Genomic DNA, 22462 nt, shown 5'->3' with positions numbered 1-22462 from the left:
CCTCTCTCTATGTGTATATATATGGGCTTGGGCTATTTTTTTTTTTTTTTTTTTTTTTTTTTTTTTTTTTTTTTTTTTTTTTTTTTTNTTTTCATAGATGGGCAATTTTGGTATAGCTTTTAGAACAGAGAAAAAGGAAAGGAAATAGTTGTTCAAATGAATCTAATTCTTTGTATAATTTGAATGTGTAGAATTGGTGGATAATTGTAAGAAAAAATGAGTGATGTACTAGAACCTGGAATTTGACTGCACCCTGCCAGATGCAAAACCAGCCGTTGAAACACTTCGCTTCCTTCTGAAGTACACAACTGAACCGCTTATAAGCAGCAAGCCTAGCACAATGCCCTGTCCACAACAGTACACAAAATGAAATGAATCCAATCAAGATAAAAGTAGCATGCTCTATTAGACAACCAGTTAGATAAGGATATCTCCTCTTCACATATTGCAATACTTCAAAATTCCCAAATACCAACAGCTCAATGATCATTTTCCATCTCGAAAGGAAGTGGAGAATAGTTTTCACCTGTTCTGTTCGCCACTATTTCGAATGTAAAAGCCCAAGTCCACTACCAGCACATATTATTCTCTTTAGGCTTTCCTGTCCGGACTTTTCCTCAAGGTTTTACAACGTGTCTAATAGGGAGAGGTTTCCAACCTTTATGAGGACTACTTCGCTCCCCTCTCTAACCAAAATGGGATCTCACAATCCACCCCTCGGGAGCCAGCGTCCTCGCTAGCACACTGCCCAATGCCTAACTCTGAGACCATTTGTAACAGCCCAAGCCCACTGCTAGCAAATATTGTCCTCTTTGGACTTTCCCTTCCAGGCTTCCCCTCAAGGTTTTAAAACGCGTACGCGTCTGTTGGTGAGACGTTTCCACACCAACTGATGTGGGATCTTTTGAAAAATAGAAGACGGTATTTTAAGCCCAATTCATTATTGACTTAATTAACAATAGTTTGATTTTAATATGAAGAGGAACAATTATTCTTCCATCTAACTTTACAAAATACAAGATGTGAAGAAGAAAAAAGATAGATTGACAACAAAGTAGCACAAAGAATGAACCTCCTTAGTACTGCAAATCTGACTAGATATGATGTTAGCTATCATCTTAACAACAGAACTGCTGAAGAAAATCCATAGATTACACTGATTAGCCATCGAATTTTGGTTCTGTAAAAGATGAACAGGTCTCATGAGGTGCCTTAACTGTCCACCTCCCATTGATGCATTCTCTACTTAAGAAGTAAATAGGATCTTGTGGCAAGTAAAAGTTACAGACAACAATTAAAATAAATAAGAACAGCAGTAACCATAGTAGCATGACTGCAAAGCTATTTAGTTGATGACTACTTTCGGATTCAAAATCAATTATACAGAGTAAAGCAATATATCGAAATTTGAGAGAAGATAATGAGGCATGCAACGGCCATTAAACCATTAATTGCAGTAAACTAAACCCTTTGAAATAGAGCAGCTAAGATAAATGGCATACCTCAAAACCAAGTACAGACAACTTTTCATCGTTAACTGATGGAATACAGCTTCTGTAAATGATGTAATCCTGGGAACCAACTGTTCCAGAGATAGAACCATCCCGTTGATGTCTGTGTGCAACTGATGAAGCATGATCGCTTGCATCACTCTGCAAATGGTTCACAAGCTTGTGCTCATAAGACATTTCAAGTGTTGAGCGACCATCATGAGATTTTTTCTCATTGGAAACTTTTGATGTGTCTTTGACTTCCACACATTTCAGGGGAATACGATACCCAGTCTCACTGCAGCCATAATTTTCATCCTTCTATGTGACCAAAAAGAAGAAGATAATGAAAAATTACTTCTACTTTAAATTTTATACCAAAAAGCAAAGCAAAAGCTACCATTAAACATGAAACATTGGATTTAAAGATGGAAAATATGCAACGGACTACCATTCCCAATCCTAACACATTAAGAACTGAAAGCCTAGCACTATCCAAATATTAACTACAGAGTCAACCTTGTCTGTCCCTCCCTGTGACTATAAAATCGTGGTATCTGTAACCTTCCAAACAGTCCGCCTGCAAATACTTTTTTGGACTTACTCTCAAGGTTTTAAAACGCATCTAATGTGTGATCTCACAATCCACCCCCTTGGAGGCCCATCATCCCCGTTGGCATACCGCCCTGTGTCTAGCTTTGATACCATTTGTAACATTTCAAGTCTACCGCTAGTAAATATTGTCTTCTTTGGGCTTCCCCTCAAGGTTTTAAAACGCATCTACTAGGAAGAGATTTCTACACCCTTATAAAGAATGCTTTGCTTCCCTCTTCAACCGATGTGGGATCTCACAGTATCCATGTTCAAATCCCCTACAACTAACCAAAAAGAGAAGGATTTTCAGAAAGGATATGGGAAAATAGGTTAAGAGGATCCAAAGACAGGAAACTTTGGTGTCGATCTTTTGTCTTTTTAGTATTATTATTTTTCTGTTTTGTGAACTGGGTAAGTGCATTTGTTACAAATTAAACAAAGTATACCCAGCGTGAACAAATTTTCAAAGAAAGCACAACATAAAATTTTGGTCAAAGAGAACGAGAACGCAAGGGGCCTATCATTATCAAATTCTAATGCATTGAAAACTGGAAATTCATTGCTGCATGATGAAAAATCTGACATGCATTTGCAATATCTCGTTGCTACTCGCTATAACAAAAATGATATCGAAAAGCTTCACTGTTTCAGAACTCCAACAAGCTAGATCATAATTTCCAGATAGTTCAACCCAAAAAAACAACGCATGCCAACTGAACAGGAATGAATAAGAGCACCAGTATTTAGTTTATCTCGATTTAAAGACCTAACGAACAGATACCTTTTCGGAGAGGAGGCACGCAACACAGGGCCCGGAACGAGAGCAATCGAAGGTAACGTTACTTCCATGAGGAGACTCTTTGAAACTCAACAGAGCTCTGCGCCCAAACCCTATCTCAGTTTCTTCGTTTCTCCCAATTCTGCCTCTGACATTAAGAACGAACGCAACAAATCGCCATGGAATTCCAATAGATCAGATCAATAAATAACACAATGATCAATAAGAACACATAACGTTGAAAATTAGAGCTTACAAATTCTGCAATTGAGCGTCAAGTGAAGCAGAGAAACAGAAGAGAAGGAGAAGAAAATGATGCAACCAAAAATTCCAACACATTATTCACCTCTGAGCGAACCTCTCTTACCAAAATCTGCAAATTAGATATCGAATTAAATGTGTATGCATACTCGATATTTTATTGAAGTTTCGGGAAGTTGTTAACCGATCAAGCCAAACCGCCCCCTAAATTTCTAATCCAACGGCTGAGATTTAAACTTAACGCAGTGCTAGAGGCTGTGGGGCCGTCAAAATCCCGGCAAATTATCCTCAGTCCTCGGACCTTTTATTGAAGTAATTATGTTTTTACTCGGTTTCGATGGAAGCGGGAATTCTCTTCCCCGCCACTCTAATTCCATGGAGTCCCAATTTCAACTGCACTCTCTGCACTGTTCGTCGCTCTTTCCTGCGCATTGTAAGGGCTTCTTCTTCTTCTTCCTCGCTCTTGCGCACTTACGTCGGTGGAGTTTCTCTCTTAGTCGTCCTCTTTAATAATCGCGCCGTTTCTGGATTGCTCCGTCGCCGATGCCAGCAGGTTCATCGGTAAAATTTAAACATGTATTGCTTATTCTGGAATTTTGTAAATACATCACCACAATGAGTAGTAAATTAAGAGAAGAAATCATCCATTTGGCGAGGATGAAATTTCTTTCTTCGATAACTTCGTCGATAATTATGTTTTCCTATTTTGGCGGTGTGATTTTGCGACTAACATTCGTTCTGAGCTCTGACTGAACGTAATTAGATGTTGTATTAATAAAAATAAAACTATTATCAGTTTGCAGTCGAGAGCTATCATCAGATTTTCATACTCAACCTCCCCCACTTTTGTTGAACGTGATTAGATGTTGTATTGATAACAATAGAACTAGTAACGTCTGAGTTGTTGTCGCAATACACTTTATGTAACTTTCTCAATGATGTTTTAGAACTGTGAATGCGATGTATCTGATAAATTACTTTTGGTATTTAACTCTAAAGACAATTCTTAGAGGAGGAAGGAAAAATCCTGGACAAGTGGTTAATGGTTACTTTTTGCTGCTTACTCTTAGGGTATGGAAGTATCTGTTAGAGGTGGCATGCTGCAGGTTTTTTATTGTTGGTTATGATGAGATGTGTATATTTCAAGTTGGTTTTGCTGCGGGTGATGGTGAGGCCGAACATGTGGAAGCTAGTAAATTGATGCAGGGATTGCTCTATCAAGGAATTCTCAAATTTCAAGCTCGTGAGTAGTAAATGATCTGTGTACAGAGATCAGCACACAATGTACTACTTGATTGTTGTGCAATTGTAAACATCTGCAACTATTCGTTTTAAGAGACTATCTTTCCCAATATTGTCGAGAGCTATTTGGCTAATCTCTCTTTTATACAGGGAAGTCGGAGCTGCCATTTCTTACTTCAAATACTCAGGTACATGCTTAATACTATTCAAGGTTGTTATTAGATTTGTTCCCTTTTCATTTTTCTTTTATTTTTTTGGTATATATATAAGGCAGATAGTTTTCTACAGTGGCTTCATTCTTGGGTATTTGTCACTCTCTATAAGTGGTAGACCTATTAACTACCGAACTTGTTTTTGTCTCTCAATGTTTAACTTATTATGGTTGGTGTGCAAATGAAGCTCGAGTTTGAAGCATCATTTGGTGCACTTGATGAATAATTTGGTTGTTTGCATGTGTAGTTAGTCCTCACATTCACTTTCAGAAACTTGGGAGTTTTCTCCCTCTCTGCTGGCTTAAAAGAGTCTCTCCTTGTATAGAGTATCTACTTGTTCTCTGAAGCCAGACTCTGCTATTCTACCTATCTGTTTGCTTAAAGCCCCTCTTTTGAATGAATAGAACTGCAGTTCTACCTTTCTGTTGTTGCTTCGATTGCACATATTGTCTGTATACTGATGGTGACGACCTTTTCCTCTTTCTTTCTATGGCATAATTACTATTTCCAGCTTCAAATTTGAAATGTTCACTGTCATGGATTTCACTCGTTGAGAGAAGCTGGATGCTACTCTATTGAAATATTTGAATAATTTTGAACCGTGGTAAAATTGAGCTTAAAGTGAACGGAACTGTTGATGGACAAACATAACTTGGTTATTTGATTGTTCATTTTATTTATTTCCAATATTTCCATTGGCGAAAAGAGATAATATTGAAGCCCCTGTAAAAGCCAGACGAAGCAACTCAACTAAGTAGTTGATTTCTATGTATGTTCCATATATGCAAAAGCTTCTCCTTTTCTTTCAACCATCGACTCTAGATGTATTCACTGATTGAAGGTAATGTCTGGTTAGTTCACTTTTATGCATTTTCTGTCTGTGGTAATACTGAGTGCATTCTTACATGTGTGTACAACCGACATAGCAGACAGCAGATGATTTATTCAAATTTGAAGTATGAATCAGAAAGAATTTCATTCCAGCATCTGAAAGTGTAAGTTAAAAACATGTGACTAAATCATAGCATGTCGATGGAGTAAAAAAATAATCAGACAAACATTCTATTTGTAGAAAAAAAAATCTGTTGCTTGCTGTATGATTACTGTGTACAGGTCACTAAGCTGCAGGTTGCCAAGAGTTGTTAACCAGAAGCTTTTTCCCATGGTAGGAACCCTGTCAAAGGATCTGACAACGAACTCTGTATAAAATCTCTCAGTCCAGTGTCCCAAACTTCACAGAACTGTAGCCTCCAATTGGGTGGTTCGATTGCCTCTGTCCCAAGCCCAGGTGCTCTATCCTTCGACCCTTCATTCTGTGCCTCTTGCCAATCTACAACATAGGTAGCTACTCTTCTGTAAAATTTAGCTCGAAAAGTTTCCCACACTTGGTATTTGTAATGGTTTATGACAGCATTGCTTTTAGGTACATCAAAAAACCCAAATCCTTGTTTCAACTGAAAGTGATGAACAACATTGAGAAGTGTTATATCAAGCAAGTCTGGCCGGACAAACGATTTGTGTCTCTCAGGGTTCTGGAGCCGACAAGTATACCCCATTGTTACTCCCTGCGGTGGATGTGATGTTAAACCCGATGGTCCAAAACTATGACATGCCGTTCTAATCTCTGCAATGACGGTTGAATTGGAAGTTGAAGCAGATGAGTCGGCAATGAGAGAACGAAGGGCATTGCGGCCGGCAGTATGGTATTCTTGCAGATGGCGATACTTCGAAGGGAAGTAGAAAAACTCGTCAACATCAAAGAAGCCAACCCACTTACATTCATCTCTAGCTCTCAAAGCACAGTGTGAGAAACCTGCTTCTTGGGTTTTAAGCCATGGCCAGGTCAGCCTACTGATATTGTAGTCTTCCAGGTTGAGCTCTCTAATGACTTCTTCAATGCCATCATCACTATTGTTGTCGTAGATGAACCAGCGGCCCACTCCAAGCCAGGCATGGTACATAATCCACTCACGAAGTGCTGCCGCTTGGTTCCACACCATTGTGCACACACAAAGCTCATGTTTTTCCTGATTTCTTTGCAGGTCATTCAGCTTGGAGTTGAAGAGTCTGACCACTGAGGGGAGAGTCACTTGAAGATGGGCTTTAGTATTGACACTGCCGCGACTCACTGTAACTCGAATTCCCTTTTCCTTGTCCAAAGTGCTCAGCACACCAGCCGGCAAGGAGCACCTGATAATTTCTTGAGCTGCAGTAACTGCTTTTGTGGTAAGCACATATTCTCCGTTATTGTTTGAATTTCCCAATCTAAAGTGGCAGCTGAATTCAGTCGGATTTGATTCCTTGTGTGGTCGGAGATTTAGTCCCTTCGCAAACACCACAACCGTATCACCGTCAATAGCTGCCTCATAAACCACCCTCTCCCACGAGGAAACTGGCTGCCTATTTCTTACCAACCAATGGTCATCAGCTCCCACGCCGCGCTTCCTCAAGTCCACGGCGGAGGCCGAATAATTCAGTGGTGGTAGTGGGCATCTGGCAATCGATCGGAATTCATCGTACTTGTCCGTGGACAGAACTGACTGTTTGAGAGTCTCTTGATTCAAACCTCTAGCGACTGATTTGAAGTATAAACAGTCCAATTTCTCATCTCGGTTCAATTTTCCAGCGACCATCAAAAGCAAATGGTCAGGAAACAAGACTCGGCTTTCAACTCTCAAAGGAGAATACTTACTGCTCAAAGAACTGTCAAGGGTAGACTTGCTAGCGGAAGTAGACAAACGGGAGAGAGTCGTGGAAGAGACATCGAGAACTGGCCGGAACGACGCCGCCGCAATCGAAAACCACCTAGTCGAAGAGAGGAACAAGAGAAAAGCAAAGAAAAAGAGGCAAAGAAACAGAGATCTCCGAGTAAAGAACTGAACTTGCGAGCTCGACCTGCCAAACCGCTTCCTCTTCCGCCGCTGCTGTTCCCAATCCATTAACCCAAAATTCACACAGAACCCAAATCAGAAGAAACCTCAACCGCAGCACAGATCCAGTCAGATGAAAGCAGGAGCGAGTTCGTCGACTTGGGGTTTCCCAATAACCTCGTCAGTCTGCCGGAGACGACAAGAAAGAAACTCTCAAGCCTAAACCTGTAATTAATGTGGAAGCAGAGTTTATTAGTTAAAATCAAAAAAGATTCGGCTGTGATGATAATGACGAAGCTGCTGATTGATTGCTTTCCGCTAATAAGTAGAGTTTTATTAGCAAAGAGGAAGCGTAAACTTAACTCCTCTTGGGCTCTTGTCCTGCTCCTGCTCTGCCAGGCCAGACTACACCATCGACATCTTTTGAAGCTTGAAAAATACTTGTTTTTGCTCTTTTAATTGGCCCATACCGTATCAAATACTCACCTTTATGCCTTTTTTTCCTCTCTTCTAAACTCCAAAGCCGTGTTTTTTGTTCAGAAGAGTAAATGATTAGCTGGAACAATAGACTTTTGCAGCAGTTCATTTCTTTATTAGGCTTAACTCGTAATTAAATCCTTCAACTAAATTCTCATACTTTACATAGACAAATGCTCGAGGCTTTTATTTCGTAGACCCATTCCTAGGAACCTTCGACAGACATAAACAAACAGATGCTCTGCTTGCTTCGATCTTCCCAAACGTTAAACCAGATGAATATAAAAATGACTGTCGTTGGAATCTTAATTCAATTTTATTATTGATTGAAAAACCTCTGCCAATTTTTCCCCATTAAATGGGACGGGAAACGCACGTGGAAGGACGCGAGAAGATGGCTGGCACTCGCTGACTCACCGCTTTCATTTGTTTTTCAATCATTTGTGAATTCCATTCCAACACTTAATATTCACATGCCGTCCATATACTTTGAAACTAAATAATTCCTGAATTTCCTTCACTTATTTTGTGTTTTTTTTTTCCTTCAACAACACAATCTANATGTTCTTTTAGGAATTTTGTAATTAAGTTAAATAATACCTTTAATTCTCGTATGCCCGAGAAATATTATTTAATTTTCGTTCAATTTTAAATTTTATTTTAGTATTAGCGAGATGTATTGTTTTAATGAATTTCAATTGAATATTCGTCAATTCATTGATAATACAATAGAGTGTGATTGAAATATATGTGATTAAAACGTTAGGTAGAACAAGTCAGACGAAGGTTGATGTATTAGACATGAAATTAATTCAAATTCTATCCAATTGTCTACTAAACATCGTTATCTATAAACATGTTTTGTTTTAATTAGATTAGTGAATTAATTAGGCTGTCCGGATCGCTAATTAAACCAAAGGAGTCTAAATAATTTAGCTTTCATTATAAACACACATTTAATCCTTCACTTTCTTTGTCTCCATAATTATAATCTTAACTTTACAATTTCATAGCCGTTTTGAACAAATTGCATCAAAATGTAAACTTCAATCTGGCAATCAAAACAGGAAAATAAAATCAATTCAGGAAAATTTTCCCAAATATGTATGGAACAAAGCAAATGAATTAAAGGAGAGAGAGAGGATGAGAGAAGATTTTCCTGGAAAGTGAATAGAAATTTTCCGGGAAAGTTTCAATGTAAAAGCTTACTATTTATTATTTGAATAATTAAATGGATATTAATTATCATGGCTTAATTAGGCTAATCAACTTGTGGCCTTTATTAACATAATTAAATTGGGTTATTTATTTATTTATTTATTTATAAAATGATATTATGGGCAAATGTGGACAAATTAAACAGCTCAGATTTTGTATTAATACCCTTTTACTTTATATTCTGTATTTATACCCTTTATATTCCAAGTTGGAATTTTCAAACAAACAAAAGCTCATCATTATACCACGTGGCACTGGTTTTATTGGCTTACGCTTTTCAGGGATAAGATTGGTCAAATAAAATACGCGTTAAAGAGACTAATATGCCCCTATTCAAATATAAACAATTAGTTTAGGGAAATATTTTAATTAATGACATTTTGATTTAAACTAATAGGTTTGGGGTATGAGAAATTATGTACCCAAACGAACGCTTAAATTACACGTGTAGGGGCAAAATGGGAAAATGAAAAAAAAAAAGTTACGGTATCCTCTAATCACGTTTGACACGATCAATTTAAATTGCTTAATCCGAACCATAAGGATTATATTTTTTTTTTTTCTTTTCGATTTGAATTAGATTGGATTTTTGGAAAATCGAAAATTTAAATCAGTTTGCGCGTGATATTTTTTGGTTAGGTGACCCGACCAAACGAAATTAGTGTTACAATTCAACTCAACCCTATTATACTTAAAAAAAAAAATGTTAAAAATATTTAACATGTTAATGACTTGTCAATATTTATTATAAATAAGTATTTTTTTAAAAATAATTATAAAAAAAATAAGAAACTCTGACAGCCCAACTCAACCAACCCAACTGATTGTTTGGGCTGAATTTGAGTGTCAAAGGCCCATTATAATATCGTTTGGGTTGGGCTTTAGGGCCCATCTGTTGAACGCAATAATATCTAAAATACACCATCTATAAAATCAGTATTTATTTTCTTTAACAATTGAAAAAAAAAAAAAAAAAAAAAAAATTTTTTTGGGGCATTAAGGTGAAAAATGTCAATGAAATTGGAAAATAAATAATAAAAATGAAGCTAAATATCTGACCATATATTTCCAGCCCACCCATTGGACGGCGAATAAGATATCCTAAGATCCGTAACGTACCAAATATTTATTAATTAAAACCAATCGAGATATAAGAACGACAAAATTCATTTTAAGGAAGATCTATTAGTCTCGAATAATGGAATTCATTAAATGCATAACGTTAAATTATAATAATGACGTAAGTTTGTGACGTAATTTAATGAAATTGAAAACTTTATAATAAAAAATATTATTTTGTAACTTCATGAATGAAATAAAGTCTATATGATACAATATCTTAATAATTATTGACTTATATTAAAATATTAATCTTGCGAAAAGAGAGTATACCAAATCAACGCCGAATAAAATAAAATTTAATATGAAGAATAAAATTAACGGAAACCGATGTTGACGTATAGGGCTGTGTTTACAAGCCTATCAGGAGTTGCCAATTGGACCGCTTAGCCCAGCAATTGGTGTTTTAATTGGGCCGGTTGGTCAGGCCCATCAGCCCAATTTGGCAACCTTCCGAAAATTCCGTACGTGGGGATTTTGCCTCGTTCATTCCCATGCGAAGCCATCCAATCGCAGGGAGAGGACAATTTAGAGCCACATTTTCTACGTAACTGAATAAATTATAAATAAAATAAATAAAAAAGGCAGAATTATTTGAAATAAAAAAAAAATGCTAATAAAGGATTGGAGGTAATTTTATATTATAAAAGAATTAAAAAAAAAAAAAAAAAAAGGGGGNTTCACATAAAAGAAATTGATTTTTCCGAAATTGAATCATGCGGGACAGAATTGCCCTCGTGTGGTGATTAGAATAACGAAAATGGCATTGAGTTTAATTTAAAACTGGGTAATCCACAATAGTGCCCTAATTTGGGATGGGTGAGGGAGGGGGAGAGGTAATCAACGGGCTGTAGCCGGTAAACCCATAGAGTGTGACCGGTTAAATGGATTATAGTGCCCCATTAACCCAAGTTTTGTTTGTGTTGGGTTGAGGAAGTGTAAACTTGTACATCCATCAAGCTTCTGGTCGTATATATATTATCGAATTCTTAAAGGCTCTCTCTTTGTGTTATTTAATTTTGAAGTTTCAATTTGATTCAGAAGCATTTTCTCGTCTGTGGGGAGTTCGGTTTCCGGAGAGGGAAAAAGGGGAAGAAAAACCTAAAATAGAAGAGGAAGAAGAAGAAGAAGAACATTTGAAGAACTTCAATTTTGGTTTTGATTTGCGTATTCTTTCTGTCAAAGGTTGTGAGAGAACAGAATCACAGATTCCTTCTATACTTTCCTCTCTTCTTCATCTTCATCTTCATTTTTATCCCTTTCTCTTCTTCTTCTTCTTATTCTCCCACTTGTTCATGCTTCACACTTTCTGCTAATTCTGCGACTTCACGATCTTTCCTTTAACTCGTACCCTTTAATGTAATTTATGTTTCTTCTTTAATGTTCTTACTTTTTCTTTCTCAATCATCTCGTCTTTTGCTTTATCCGTAAGTAACAATGTTTTCTTTGTGTGTTGTGTTTGTGTTTTCAGGATTCTGGTTATGGGGAGGTGATCTGAACAGAGGTTTGGATGGAAATTTTTGCTCTTGGTTTTTCTCTCTTTGATGTTTTACTATTTTTACGTATATTAGATCTGTCTTTCTCTTGTTGAATGAGCGACTTCTTGTGTAGGAATTTTTATTATAATCTGAGTTCGAAGCATGGTCGTTTGTTGAAGACGGAGGACTTTTTGTCGGAGATGAAGAGGTCCAGAGACGACGTTTATATGGGCTCGCAACTCAAGCGTCCTGTGATTTCCACTCGTGCAGAAGCGTAAACCTCATCGTCCTCCTGTATTTATTTATTTTTTTTAATTATTGTTTTCGTTCAATTCTAGTTACTGCAAGTTTAATGCTACCTCCTCGTTCTTAATTACTGAAATTTCTTTTTTGAACTTGGAGATCGAACTTCTGAATCACCTTGTCGTCCGCGATTTTTTCATGAATTTCAGATGAAATATACTTTCTTACGTGAAGAAAATTTCTCGATTTCTTTTGTTAATCCATTTTCAAAATCCTAATGAGTATCTAGGGTTTTCGAGGAGTACCAAGAAAAACTTCTTTTTTGTTCAACTCGCCAAGAAAAAGATATCTCCTGTATTCGTATTTTCTGCTTTGTAGTCAATTGTTAAGCTCGATGCTTTTCATGAATAAAATGGGAGTGTCTTGAATAGAATCGAAGGTCCACATATTCATAAGTACGCTCAAATTTTTGTATGATGTACTGATATTTGGTGTTCTTCAGTTTCTGATTTTGAGTCACTTCATTGTGAAAGTGTACTTATTTGTGTTATCTGTGTTGCGAATTGAAGATCTACACAACCCCAAATGGCGGGAGGAGGAAGTGCCCAGAAATTGACCACTAATGACGCCCTAGTATATCTGAAGAGAGTGAAGGACATATTTCAAGACAAGAGGGAAAAGTATGAAGACTTCCTTGAAGTTATGAAAGATTTCAAGGCCCAAAGGTTTTTCATACTCTATGCTTCATTTAACCCTTCCCCCCTTCTGGTTTCTGACTTCTTTCCAAGGAGAACAGTTTTCTCCTTGGGGGAAGGGTATTTGTTGATGGGAGCTATTTGTTGACACGTTTTTTTATTTGATTGTAGAATTGATACTGCGGGAGTCATTGGAAGAGTAAAGGATTTGTTTAAAGGCCATCGAGATCTCATTTTGGGCTTCAATACCTTCTTGCCCAAAGGATATGAGATCACTCTTCCACTGGAGGATGATCAACCTCCACAAAAGAAACCCGTTGAGTTTGAAGAAGCTATTAATTTTGTGAACAAGATAAAGGTTGATCTTTCTTCACAATTATGTATTAAATTAGCTTTTGTGAATTACACTAATTAGTTGTTCATTTGAATGCATGCAGACAAGATTTCAAGGTGATGATCATGTTTATAAATCATTTTTAGACATTCTAAATATGTACAGAAAGGAAAACAAGTCCATCACTGAGGTCTACCAGGAGGTTTGTGTGTTGCTTTTGTCATTGGCTGTGGGAATGTTGTCTGTTTTGTACGTTTGGTTCTGTCATTGTACATTTTTCTTGGGTACTTATTTTGTTAACCAAAATAGTGGTTTAGTTTTTAATGGGTTTTGCTCCTTACTTTTCACAGGTTGCTGCACTTTTCCAAGATCACCCAGACTTGCTTGTTGAGTTTACTCATTTTCTTCCAGATACTTCAGCCACTGGAGCTGGTCACTATGGCTCTGGTAGGAGTTTAATGCTCCGCGATAGGCATACTACCATGCCCATCATGCGGCAGATGCAAGTTGATCGGGTTCGAAACTTTTCCTTTTTTATATTATTTAGACATGTTCTCTAAATTTAATTCCTGTCGACTGTTGTAGTTATGGTAAGTTTGCATGTTATAACTCCAGAAAGAAAGAACTATTCTGTCCACTGCCGAACGTGACCTTAGCGTTGACCGTCCGGAACCAGACCATGATAGGTCCCTAATGAAGCTGGACAAAGATCAGAGGAGGCGGGGTGAGAAGGAAAAGGAAAGAAGAGAAGATAGAGATAGGAGAGAACATGATCGGGATCGGGTCGACAGAGATTATGAGCATGATGGAAGAAGGGACTTTAACATGCATCGGTTTCCCCCCAAGAGGAAATCTGCTCGAAGGATTGATGACTCATCTACTGAGCAAATGCACCCAGGTGGAGAAGGTGATGAAAATTTTGGCGTACATCTATCTTTTCTTATGATGATAAAAATTCTGCAAATATTGATTATTGTAATTATGTTGGTTATTTTAAACATAATGTCACTAACTATTGAAGTTTTATTCTCAATAAAATCTCGTTAGTTTTTTTTTAGTCAATACTTCAGTATGTTGAGGACATTTTGTTTTAATAATCTATTGGCAATACCATTTTCCTCTGTTCCCTTCCATTTCGTTGCCTTTCATTCCACCTCTTTTCGTGTTTGTTTATTAATTTATTCTGCTTTGGTAGGTATATACAGCCATGAGTTTGCTTTCTGTGAAAGAGTGAAGGAGAAGTTACGAAATGCTGACGATTACCAGGAATTCTTGAAGTGTCTCCATATCTATAGCAAGGAGATAATTACCAGAGCAGAACTTCAATCTTTGGTATGGATACTTTTATATTTGACAGAAATTTCTCCATACAATGTCATAAAGTTTTTGCAATTGCTGATAATCACGTAAATGGTATAAAATTATTTGACGAATAATAAATAATTGCTTGGCCGTACACTATGTAGAAGCAACAGATTAAGTGAGAGACTATATCTCCTCCCAATCTCAATCTCTGGATCGTTTCTGAAAGAACTCAATATTCTCTCTCCTCTTATTATTGAGATTTTGATGCGCTCATTCAGATAGCCTTAGGCTGCTTCCTTAAACTGCAACTTCACAAGAGTTTTAGTGTTTTGCATTTACCTTGACATTGTTATGCAAGACCCATGCTTTCCCGAAGTCATGAGGCATGCAAACATCATGAGGAGCCAAACTTTCTGTGGGAGAAGATGTGCTGCTTCCCTTATTTTGTAGTACAGAACGGACCAAGTTTGATTAAGGAAAAATTAAGTAATATTCTTTGGATCACTTTATTCTGATGATTCCCTTGTGAGTTAATAATGATGGAAAAAAAATATCACCTTCTTTGGAGTCTTGGGTTTCTGTAATGCTGTGGCAAGCTTAGCTATTACTGACCTTCTACGTCAGCAATTGTAGGTAAAGACATTTCAGGGTGGTCGGGTGAAGTAATCTGTATCACTTAAGGATTTATAACCTTCGTTCTTTAGTAGTAGTCAGAAAAAAAATTTAAAGAGAAGATTGAACAAGTCCCTAAATGTATCTTCAACTGGTCAATTGTGAACTAAAGTATTTTCCTAATGAGTTTTCCTGGCATTTTCCACCTTGAACCTTGGGAACTTTTATATTGCTGCTTGGTATTCAAGTGCTCAGAGGTCTATTTGGTTGTTACCAGGTTGATCAACTTTTAGATTTTATAAATGTAGAAGGAAAAGAACTGCTACAAATGTGGTCGAGAGGTTCGATATATCTGGAAAGAGAAAATTTGACAAAGACTGTAGCTTCTCAGCCCAATATGGGTTGTTGTAACATTTGCAAAATCTTGTAAAAAAGATTCCCTAACCATGCATTGTCCCAATAACTGTTTTACTTAAGCATACCAAAGGCCTTAAATTTGCATCACATTTTCTTTCTTTCACTTGTCAGGTGGGTGACTTACTTGGAAGATATTCTGATCTTATGGATGGTTTCAATGAATTTTTGGCACGCTGCGAGAGGAATGGTAACTGTTTAGAGTTGGTTCATGCTTCTTTGGTTTTTGTACTTTTTAACATTAAATCTGATCAAATATTGTTTGGCAGATGGATTTCTTGCTGGTGTCATGAGTAGAAGTATGTATACTTTTTTTTTCCTTCCTTTGCGTAATTTTATATTTTGAAGGCTGGATCTTTCATAGTTCTTATTGATTGTGGTTGTAAATTTGTAGAGTCTTCAGCACACTCTACAAACTGATGATTAATTTATGAGTTGAGTATCTTAAAGTGACATATGTACTTCAGTATTTCGTATTTATTTTATTTTTTTTTAAATTCATCAGAATCATTATGGAATGAAGGAAATTTGCCTAGAACAATGCAAATGGAGGAAAGAGACAGAGATAGAGATCGTGACCGTGAGAAAGAGGATATTTCCAAAGATAGAGATCGTGAAAATCGGGAAAGAGAGAGACTTGAAAAGAATGCTGCATTTGGAAGTAAAGATATTGTAGGTCACAGGATGTCTGTGTTTTCTAGCAAAGACAAGTATTTGGGGAAGCCAATAAATGAACTTGATCTATCAAACTGCGAACGCTGCACTCCCAGTTACCGGCTTCTGCCAAAAAATGTATGCACTACTCTTAAGGAATTAATGAGCATTTTTGTAGGATATTGTTTACTTAAAAAAAAAAATGGACGTTTACTGTTTTTCTTTCTCTGTCAGTATCCAATACCTTCGGCCAGCCAAAGAACTGATCTTGGTGATCAAGTGTTGAATGATCACTGGGTATCTGTTACTTCAGGAAGCGAGGATTACTCTTTTAAACATATGCGCAAAAACCAGTATGAAGAGAGTCTTTTCCGATGTGAAGATGACAGGTTAGAGATCACCATCACCCGAAATGAAAACCGTGTTTTTTCAGTTATTCAAATTAAGGATGTGATAATCCAATCCAGTCAATTTTTTTCAGCCCCATGGTATCTAATGTTTTCAACTCCAATATTAAGTGTCATCTCTAGAATACTTACCCATGTATGGCCGAAAATGTCACTGCAATTTACTTTTGCACTGATTTATTACTCTGGTATACATGGAATGACTTATATTATTGTGCTTTGTACTGATGCTGGCAGGTTTGAACTTGACATGTTGCTGGAGTCCGTAAATGTGACCACGAAGCGTGTTGAAGAACTACTAGAAAAGATCAACAACAATGTGATCAAAGCAGACTGTCCAATCACAGTTGAGGATCACCTCACTGGTCAGTGGTCACCATCTGCTTAGTTTTTATTGAACTTTACCTCTTCGAGGTTCTTTATCTCATTTTTCTCTCTGCTCTTTTTCCTTCTGGGTTTACACTCCGTCCTTCTTGTAGCTTTAAATCTGAGGTGCATTGAACGATTATATGGTGACCATGGGCTTGATGTTATGGATGTGTTGAGGAAGAATGCTCCTCTTGCTCTGCCAGTTATTTTGACTCGCTTGAAGCAGAAACAGGAAGAATGGGCACGGTGTCGCTATGACTTCAATAAAGTTTGGGCCGAAATATACGCTAAGAATTATCACAAGTCACTTGATCATCGTAGCTTCTACTTCAAGCAGCAAGACACAAAAAGCTTGAGCACTAAAGGTGACTTAAAATATTGATATTTGTATTATTATTATTATTTTTTTTTTCTGCTGCTCGTTAAGTTCTCAAATGCTGCACTTAGTTTTGGGTTATAAGAATATAAAATATAAATGTGCCATTATATTACCTTTTATATTTTATTTAAACGACCCTGAAATATTCCACCTAGTCTTGGGTGTGTCTGAACAGTTTACCTTGCGTTTTGCTTTCTCTATCCTCTTATGCATTGGTCCACCGTATGGCATATTTATCTTGTTTTGTATTAGTAAAAACTAGATTTACCTCATTTGGAAGACAAAAGTCGAGCCAAGTAGATAGCATTCATTTAAAAACTCAATGTATTGATTGTTATCTGATTGTAGTAGCACTTTGGAGTTGTCAAGTTTTTATGATTCTCTCTGTTGGTAATTGGTTTTTCTTTTTACAGCCTTGTTGGCAGAGATCAAAGAGATCAGTGAGAAGAAGCGGAAGGAAGATGATGTGTTGCTTGCTATTGCTGCTGGAAATAGACGACCTATTATTCCCAATTTGGAATTTGAATATCCTGATCCAGAGCTTCACGAAGATCTATATCAGCTAATCAAATATTCCTGTGGAGAAGTTTGTTCTACCGAACAATTAGATAAGGTTATGAAGGTATGGACAACCTTCTTGGAGCCCATGCTTGGTGTTCCTTCTCGACCTCATGGTGCTGAGGACACTGAAGATGTTATTAAGGCAAAAACTCATCCTACCAAGAATGCTGCTTCCGCTGTGGTAGAGAGTGATGGCAGTCCTGGTGGGGGTGACATTACGATGCACCCAAAGCTTTTGAATTCTTCTAGAAATGGAGACGAAAGTATTCCACCTGAACAATCAAGTTCTTGCAGGACTTGGCCCTTGAATGGGGACAATGGGGTCAAAGAAGACAGTTTCCATGATGCAGATCGTGTTGTACGGAAGGGAGATACTTTCGGCAGTGTTTCCCAACATTCTAAAATTCAGGATAATGCACCTGTGACTGATGAATTGTCTGGAGTAAGTAAACAAGACAATTCTATCGAATGTTTTGTCAATTCAAATGTATCCCTTGCAACTGCAGCAGAGCAAAGTAATGGGAAAACTAACATAGAAAACACATCAGGTTGCTAAACTTGTTCTCAAAATTGTACTTTGTACTTTCTCCTTTCTACTGTTTGGTCTTTTTCCTTTCCTGCATGATTTTAGATTCTGACAGAAACTTTTGTTTGTTTTTGCAAGGATTGAGCACTACTCCTTCAAAGCTTGTAAATAATGCCGTTGAGAGTGGAATTGAGTTACCTTCCTCAGAGGTATGGCCCCCCGTGGTCTCTCATTGGTGGAACTAAAAAAAATTGACCTCTATTGAACAACTTATGGTACTGGATAATGATCATGATATTAATTCTCAAGAGTCTGAACTCTTCTATCTCTATAAACTGAGGAACTAGAAAAATCTTGTAAGATGGATGATGTATATACGGGGACTTATGATTAGATTGTATCATGGATGATGAAGAAACCAATTGCCTCCCTATTAGAGAGAGATTTTATTGGTCTTAGACTAGGCTGCTTTCCATTATGTTTAAGACGATCATTATAGTTTTAGGCATGTAGAGCAAAAGTAAACAACTTTCTGGTGGTTCAAATTCATGAGTGAGAGAAGATGAGAAAGAAAAAGGCCGGTGGTCACAGGCTGAATTCATGCAAGAGAGAGATGAGAGAGAACTAGAGAGTTATAAAGTTAAATAAAGAAGTTGAGAAAATCTAAAAAGAAAAGAGTGGAGGTTGAAGAACTTTTGTGTCTTAAGTGGAGTATGCTGGGTCGGATTTTTGGCACCTTTTAAATATTTCCATTTTGTAATGGAAGCTGATATATAATTTCAAGAGATTCACGAATAGGCAATAAGAGTAAATGTTTCACTCATTTATAGTTTAGGGTTGCTGCTTATTGCATGAATATAGGTTGGATTACTGGTTGTAGTTCGTGAATGATGAGTTTGAATTAAATAGTGATGATATTATCTTCTAATGATTGTGAACCTCTTACAGGGAGGTGGCCCTACAAGACAAATTCTAACTGCAAATGGCACAGTTGCAGAAGGGATAAAAAGCCATAGATACGCTGAAGAGTCTGTCAGACACTTAAAGATAGAAAGGGAAGAGGGGGAATTATCTCCAAATGGAGATTTTGAAGAAGATAATTTTGCCAATTATGATGGAGATTTGAAAGCCGAGCCAAAAGCAAAGGAAGGTGTTGCAGGCAGGCAATATCCAAGCACCCGAGGTGAGGAAGAATTATGCTGCAGAGAGGCTGGTGGAGAAAATGATGCTGATGCTGATGATGAAGGGGAGGAAAGTGCTCAAAGGTCATCGGAGGATAGTGAAAATGCCTCTGAGAACGGTGATGTTTCTGCCAGTGATTCTGGTGATGGAGAAGATTGTTCTCGTGAAGATCATGATGGAGACCATGATGATAACAAGGCAGAGAGTGAAGGTGAGGCAGAAGGGATGGCCGATGCCCATGATGTAGAAGGAGATGGAACATCTATACCGTTCTCTGAACGGTTTCTATTGACTGTAAAGCCTCTTGCCAAGCATGTTCCTCCCATGTTGCACGAAGAAGGAAAGGAGTCTCACGTATTTTATGGAAATGACTCATTTTATGTGCTTTTTAGGCTCCACCAAGTAAGGTTCATTACTGGAGTATACTTAAAAAAAAAAAAAAAAAAAGTTCCGTAGAAGAGTCTTTTTCTCTATTCTTCTCTTTTTATGAAACTAATATTTTTTTTCACTTTCTCAGACACTGTATGAGAGAATACAGTCTGCGAAGATCAACTCTTCATCCTCAGAGAGGAAATGGAGAGCTTCAAATGACACCACTCCTACGGATCTTTATGCCAGGTGCTGTACTTTCTAGGTCCTTCCTTTCTTCCCCATTAGGATATATAATTGTCTGTGGCAATAATAATCGATACCCTTTTTCTGTTGGACAGATTCATGAATGCACTTTATAGTCTACTTGACGGTTCCTCAGATAACACGAAGTTTGAGGATGATTGCCGTGCCACTATTGGAACCCAATCATATGTTCTATTCACATTAGACAAACTAATTTATAAAATTGTTAAACAGGTAAAATACTTGTAGCCTTGTTTCTCTCGATCTTATGTTATGTTTTCTTATTTACCTTTACCTTTTCTTGTTGGACATACTGACCAATCCATGTGTGCTATGTATCAGCTTCAAACTGTTTCCACAGATGAGATGGACAACAAGCTTCTCCAACTATATGCATACGAAAAATCAAGAAAAACGGGAAGATTTGTTGATGCAGTTTATCATGAAAATGCTCGTGTACTTCTTCATGATGAAAATATCTATCGCATAGAACGAGTATGCTTTTTAGTGAGTCCCTTGTTATTTTCATGATTATGGTAGCCAAACTTGAATTTAGTTTTCAATTGTTCAAACTGATCGGTAATCTATTTTGCAGTCATCCACACCAACGCATCTTTCTATTCAGCTTATGGACTATGGCTATGATAAGCCAGAAGTAACTGCTGTTTCCATGGACCCTATATTTTCATCTTATCTGCATAATGACTTCTTCTCGGTTCTCCCTGAGAAGAAGTTGAAGTCGGGGATATTCATGAAGAGGTACTAAGATTGTTGTAACATAGCAATCCAAATTTTTTTTGAGTTAGTTTGCATTGTCATCAAATCCCATGGTTCTTACAGAAACAAACGTAAATATGCCTGTGGCGATGAGAATTCTGCCGCATGCCATGCTTTGGAAGGGCTTAAAATTGCTAATGGTCTGGAGTGTAAAATTGCTTGCAGTTCGTCCAAGGTAAATGTTCTCTTGAAGTTTCTTTCACCTCATCATTCATGGAAGCAATATATTAGATAATAACTTCGCTTCTATCTATATCCTGATGTCAACGTTTTTGACGATCAATTTGCTGTTGGTATAGGTTTCATACGTTTTAGATACAGAGGACTTTTTATTTCGTAGAAATAGCAAAAGGAAACGTTTGCATGGAAATAGCTCATGCCACAACCAGTCAAGGTCTTCCAGTGGCGATTCAAGTAGGAGGGTACAGAAGTTCCACAAGCTACTTGAGAATTCATGATACACCAAACCATCAAATTGAGTTTGAAGTAAATATGGTAAGCTGAAGTCCTTAGAAACTTAGAATGTTGGATATTATGAATGTTTCACAAGCTACTTGAGAATTCATGAATATATGCAATACATGTAGACAATTATTTTTATATAAGATCCAATAATTTATGTTTATCATGTGTTCATTTGTACAGTAACTTTTAACGGAGGCACTGGAAAAACCTGAAAATGCAAAGTTTGGGGGGATAGTGAAGCGGGTATTTTGCATTACCTTTTTTACTGTATTCTTATTTATATCTGAGCCTCACCATGAAAATAAGGCATTGGGAGGGGGGGATATAGGCTAGCTCGATGGTTATTACATTACTGAGTTGGTGGCTCTCACTGAGCAGCCAGGTTTCTGTAAATAGGGTAAATTCTTATGATGTAAAGACTACTTGGGTATACAATCTCTCTCTATTTTTCCTGCTCTTCCCAAATTGGAAACATCTTTAAAGTTGCAAATCCCCTTAGCTCTTATGTTCTTCCACCACCTCTTAAAACCATTATTATTTCGTTTGCTGTACTCCCTTTCCATTTGAACCCATGTCTTCTGTATCTTCCTCAGGCACCTGTAGTTTTAGTTTCTGACCATGGAACCTGCCTCGAAGGAACTTATAAATGAGAGACTGATAATATTATATAAAAACTGATCATTTCTAATGGACGAGCAGATTGTTGAGCTCAAAGACTCAGAGCGGGCTACAGATTGATACCAAACCCGTTATGCCATGATTCATTGAGCTGGTCTCCATGTTCAAAGTTTCTAGGGCTTGTGCACCGGGACAAGTCTAACCATCCAATTACCGGAATAGATCAAAGTCAACGTTTTCTAAACCCTCTTCTCTTTTTAGCTTTTTGAACTTTTTAGTCTTTTAAATTATATGTACAAAGTGAATAAAAATCTAAGAAAAAAATAATAAAGAAACCATATGGTTAGCATTAGATTTTTGTAACATGTTATGCTCGTGGTGAAATTGACCTTCTAGAAGGAACCATATCCCACGACTCATCACTTCTTGAACAGCCACTTCCTTTTTTTTTTTTTCTTTTTCTTTTTTTCCTGTCATTTTCCAACGTATTCTATTTCTAATTGACTAAACTAAAAAATAAATAATAATAAATAAAAGAAATTAAAATTTTATTTGTGTAATTTTACT

The 22462-nt window shown here is 37.1% G+C and overlaps 3 protein-coding genes and 1 long non-coding RNA gene across 10 annotated transcripts; 2 read left to right on the top strand and 2 right to left on the bottom strand.

Moving 5' to 3' along the window:
• Positions 1-97: 97 nt before the first annotated feature.
• LOC111781939 lies at positions 98-3271 on the bottom strand. 4 transcript variants are annotated; one of them, XM_023662684.1, is made up of 5 exons: positions 3119-3271; positions 2866-3010; positions 1503-1811; positions 1073-1180; positions 149-345 (listed from the first exon to the last, which is right to left on the bottom strand). In XM_023662684.1, exons 1-5 carry the CDS (start codon positions 3199-3201, stop codon positions 229-231), a joined length of 762 nt encoding a protein of 253 aa, XP_023518452.1. In that variant the 5' UTR covers positions 3202-3271; the 3' UTR covers positions 149-228. The 4 variants fall into 4 exon arrangements, with proteins under 4 accessions (XP_023518468.1, XP_023518452.1, XP_023518460.1 ...); XM_023662692.1 differs by having other exon boundaries at positions 1503-1808; XM_023662708.1 differs by having other exon boundaries at positions 1503-1788.
• Positions 3272-3473: 202 nt separating this feature from the next.
• Positions 3474-5648, top strand: LOC111777033. The gene is made up of 3 exons (XR_002812333.1): positions 3474-3684; positions 4194-4431; positions 4516-5648. It is a non-coding gene; the product is annotated as an uncharacterized LOC111777033 (long non-coding RNA).
• On the bottom strand, positions 5533-7999 carry LOC111777022 (glycosyltransferase family 92 protein RCOM_0530710-like). The gene is made up of 2 exons (XM_023656469.1): positions 7811-7999; positions 5533-7672 (listed from the first exon to the last, which is right to left on the bottom strand). The coding sequence occupies exon 2, from the start codon at positions 7514-7516 to the stop codon at positions 5720-5722; it is 1797 nt and encodes a 598-aa protein (XP_023512237.1). The 5' UTR covers positions 7517-7672; positions 7811-7999; the 3' UTR covers positions 5533-5719.
• Positions 8000-11174: 3175 nt separating this feature from the next.
• On the top strand, positions 11175-21780 carry LOC111776997 (paired amphipathic helix protein Sin3-like 4). 4 transcript variants are annotated; one of them, XM_023656450.1, is made up of 25 exons: positions 11175-11446; positions 11733-11765; positions 11873-12013; positions 12552-12707; positions 12849-13035; positions 13115-13213; positions 13362-13526; positions 13627-13918; positions 14207-14343; positions 15457-15532; positions 15612-15641; positions 15848-16134; positions 16231-16385; positions 16641-16768; positions 16883-17137; positions 17565-18260; positions 18377-18447; positions 19187-19822; positions 19938-20038; positions 20131-20269; positions 20378-20530; positions 20631-20794; positions 20876-20987; positions 21112-21307; positions 21458-21780. In XM_023656450.1, the coding sequence occupies exons 3-24, from the start codon at positions 11940-11942 to the stop codon at positions 21268-21270; spliced, it is 4272 nt and encodes a 1423-aa protein (XP_023512218.1). In that variant the 5' UTR covers positions 11175-11446; positions 11733-11765; positions 11873-11939; the 3' UTR covers positions 21271-21307; positions 21458-21780. The 4 variants fall into 4 exon arrangements, with proteins under 4 accessions (XP_023512218.1, XP_023512202.1, XP_023512210.1 ...); XM_023656434.1 differs by having other exon boundaries at positions 20378-20542; XM_023656442.1 differs by having other exon boundaries at positions 11175-11620; positions 20378-20542.
• The last annotated feature ends 682 nt before the right edge of the window (positions 21781-22462 follow it).

This window comes from Cucurbita pepo, chromosome LG01 (genome assembly GCF_002806865.2).
Source record: "Cucurbita pepo subsp. pepo cultivar mu-cu-16 chromosome LG01, ASM280686v2, whole genome shotgun sequence".
In the NCBI taxonomy this organism is placed as follows: domain Eukaryota; kingdom Viridiplantae; phylum Streptophyta; class Magnoliopsida; order Cucurbitales; family Cucurbitaceae; genus Cucurbita; species Cucurbita pepo.
This window is presented reverse-complemented; position numbering and strand designations above follow the sequence as displayed.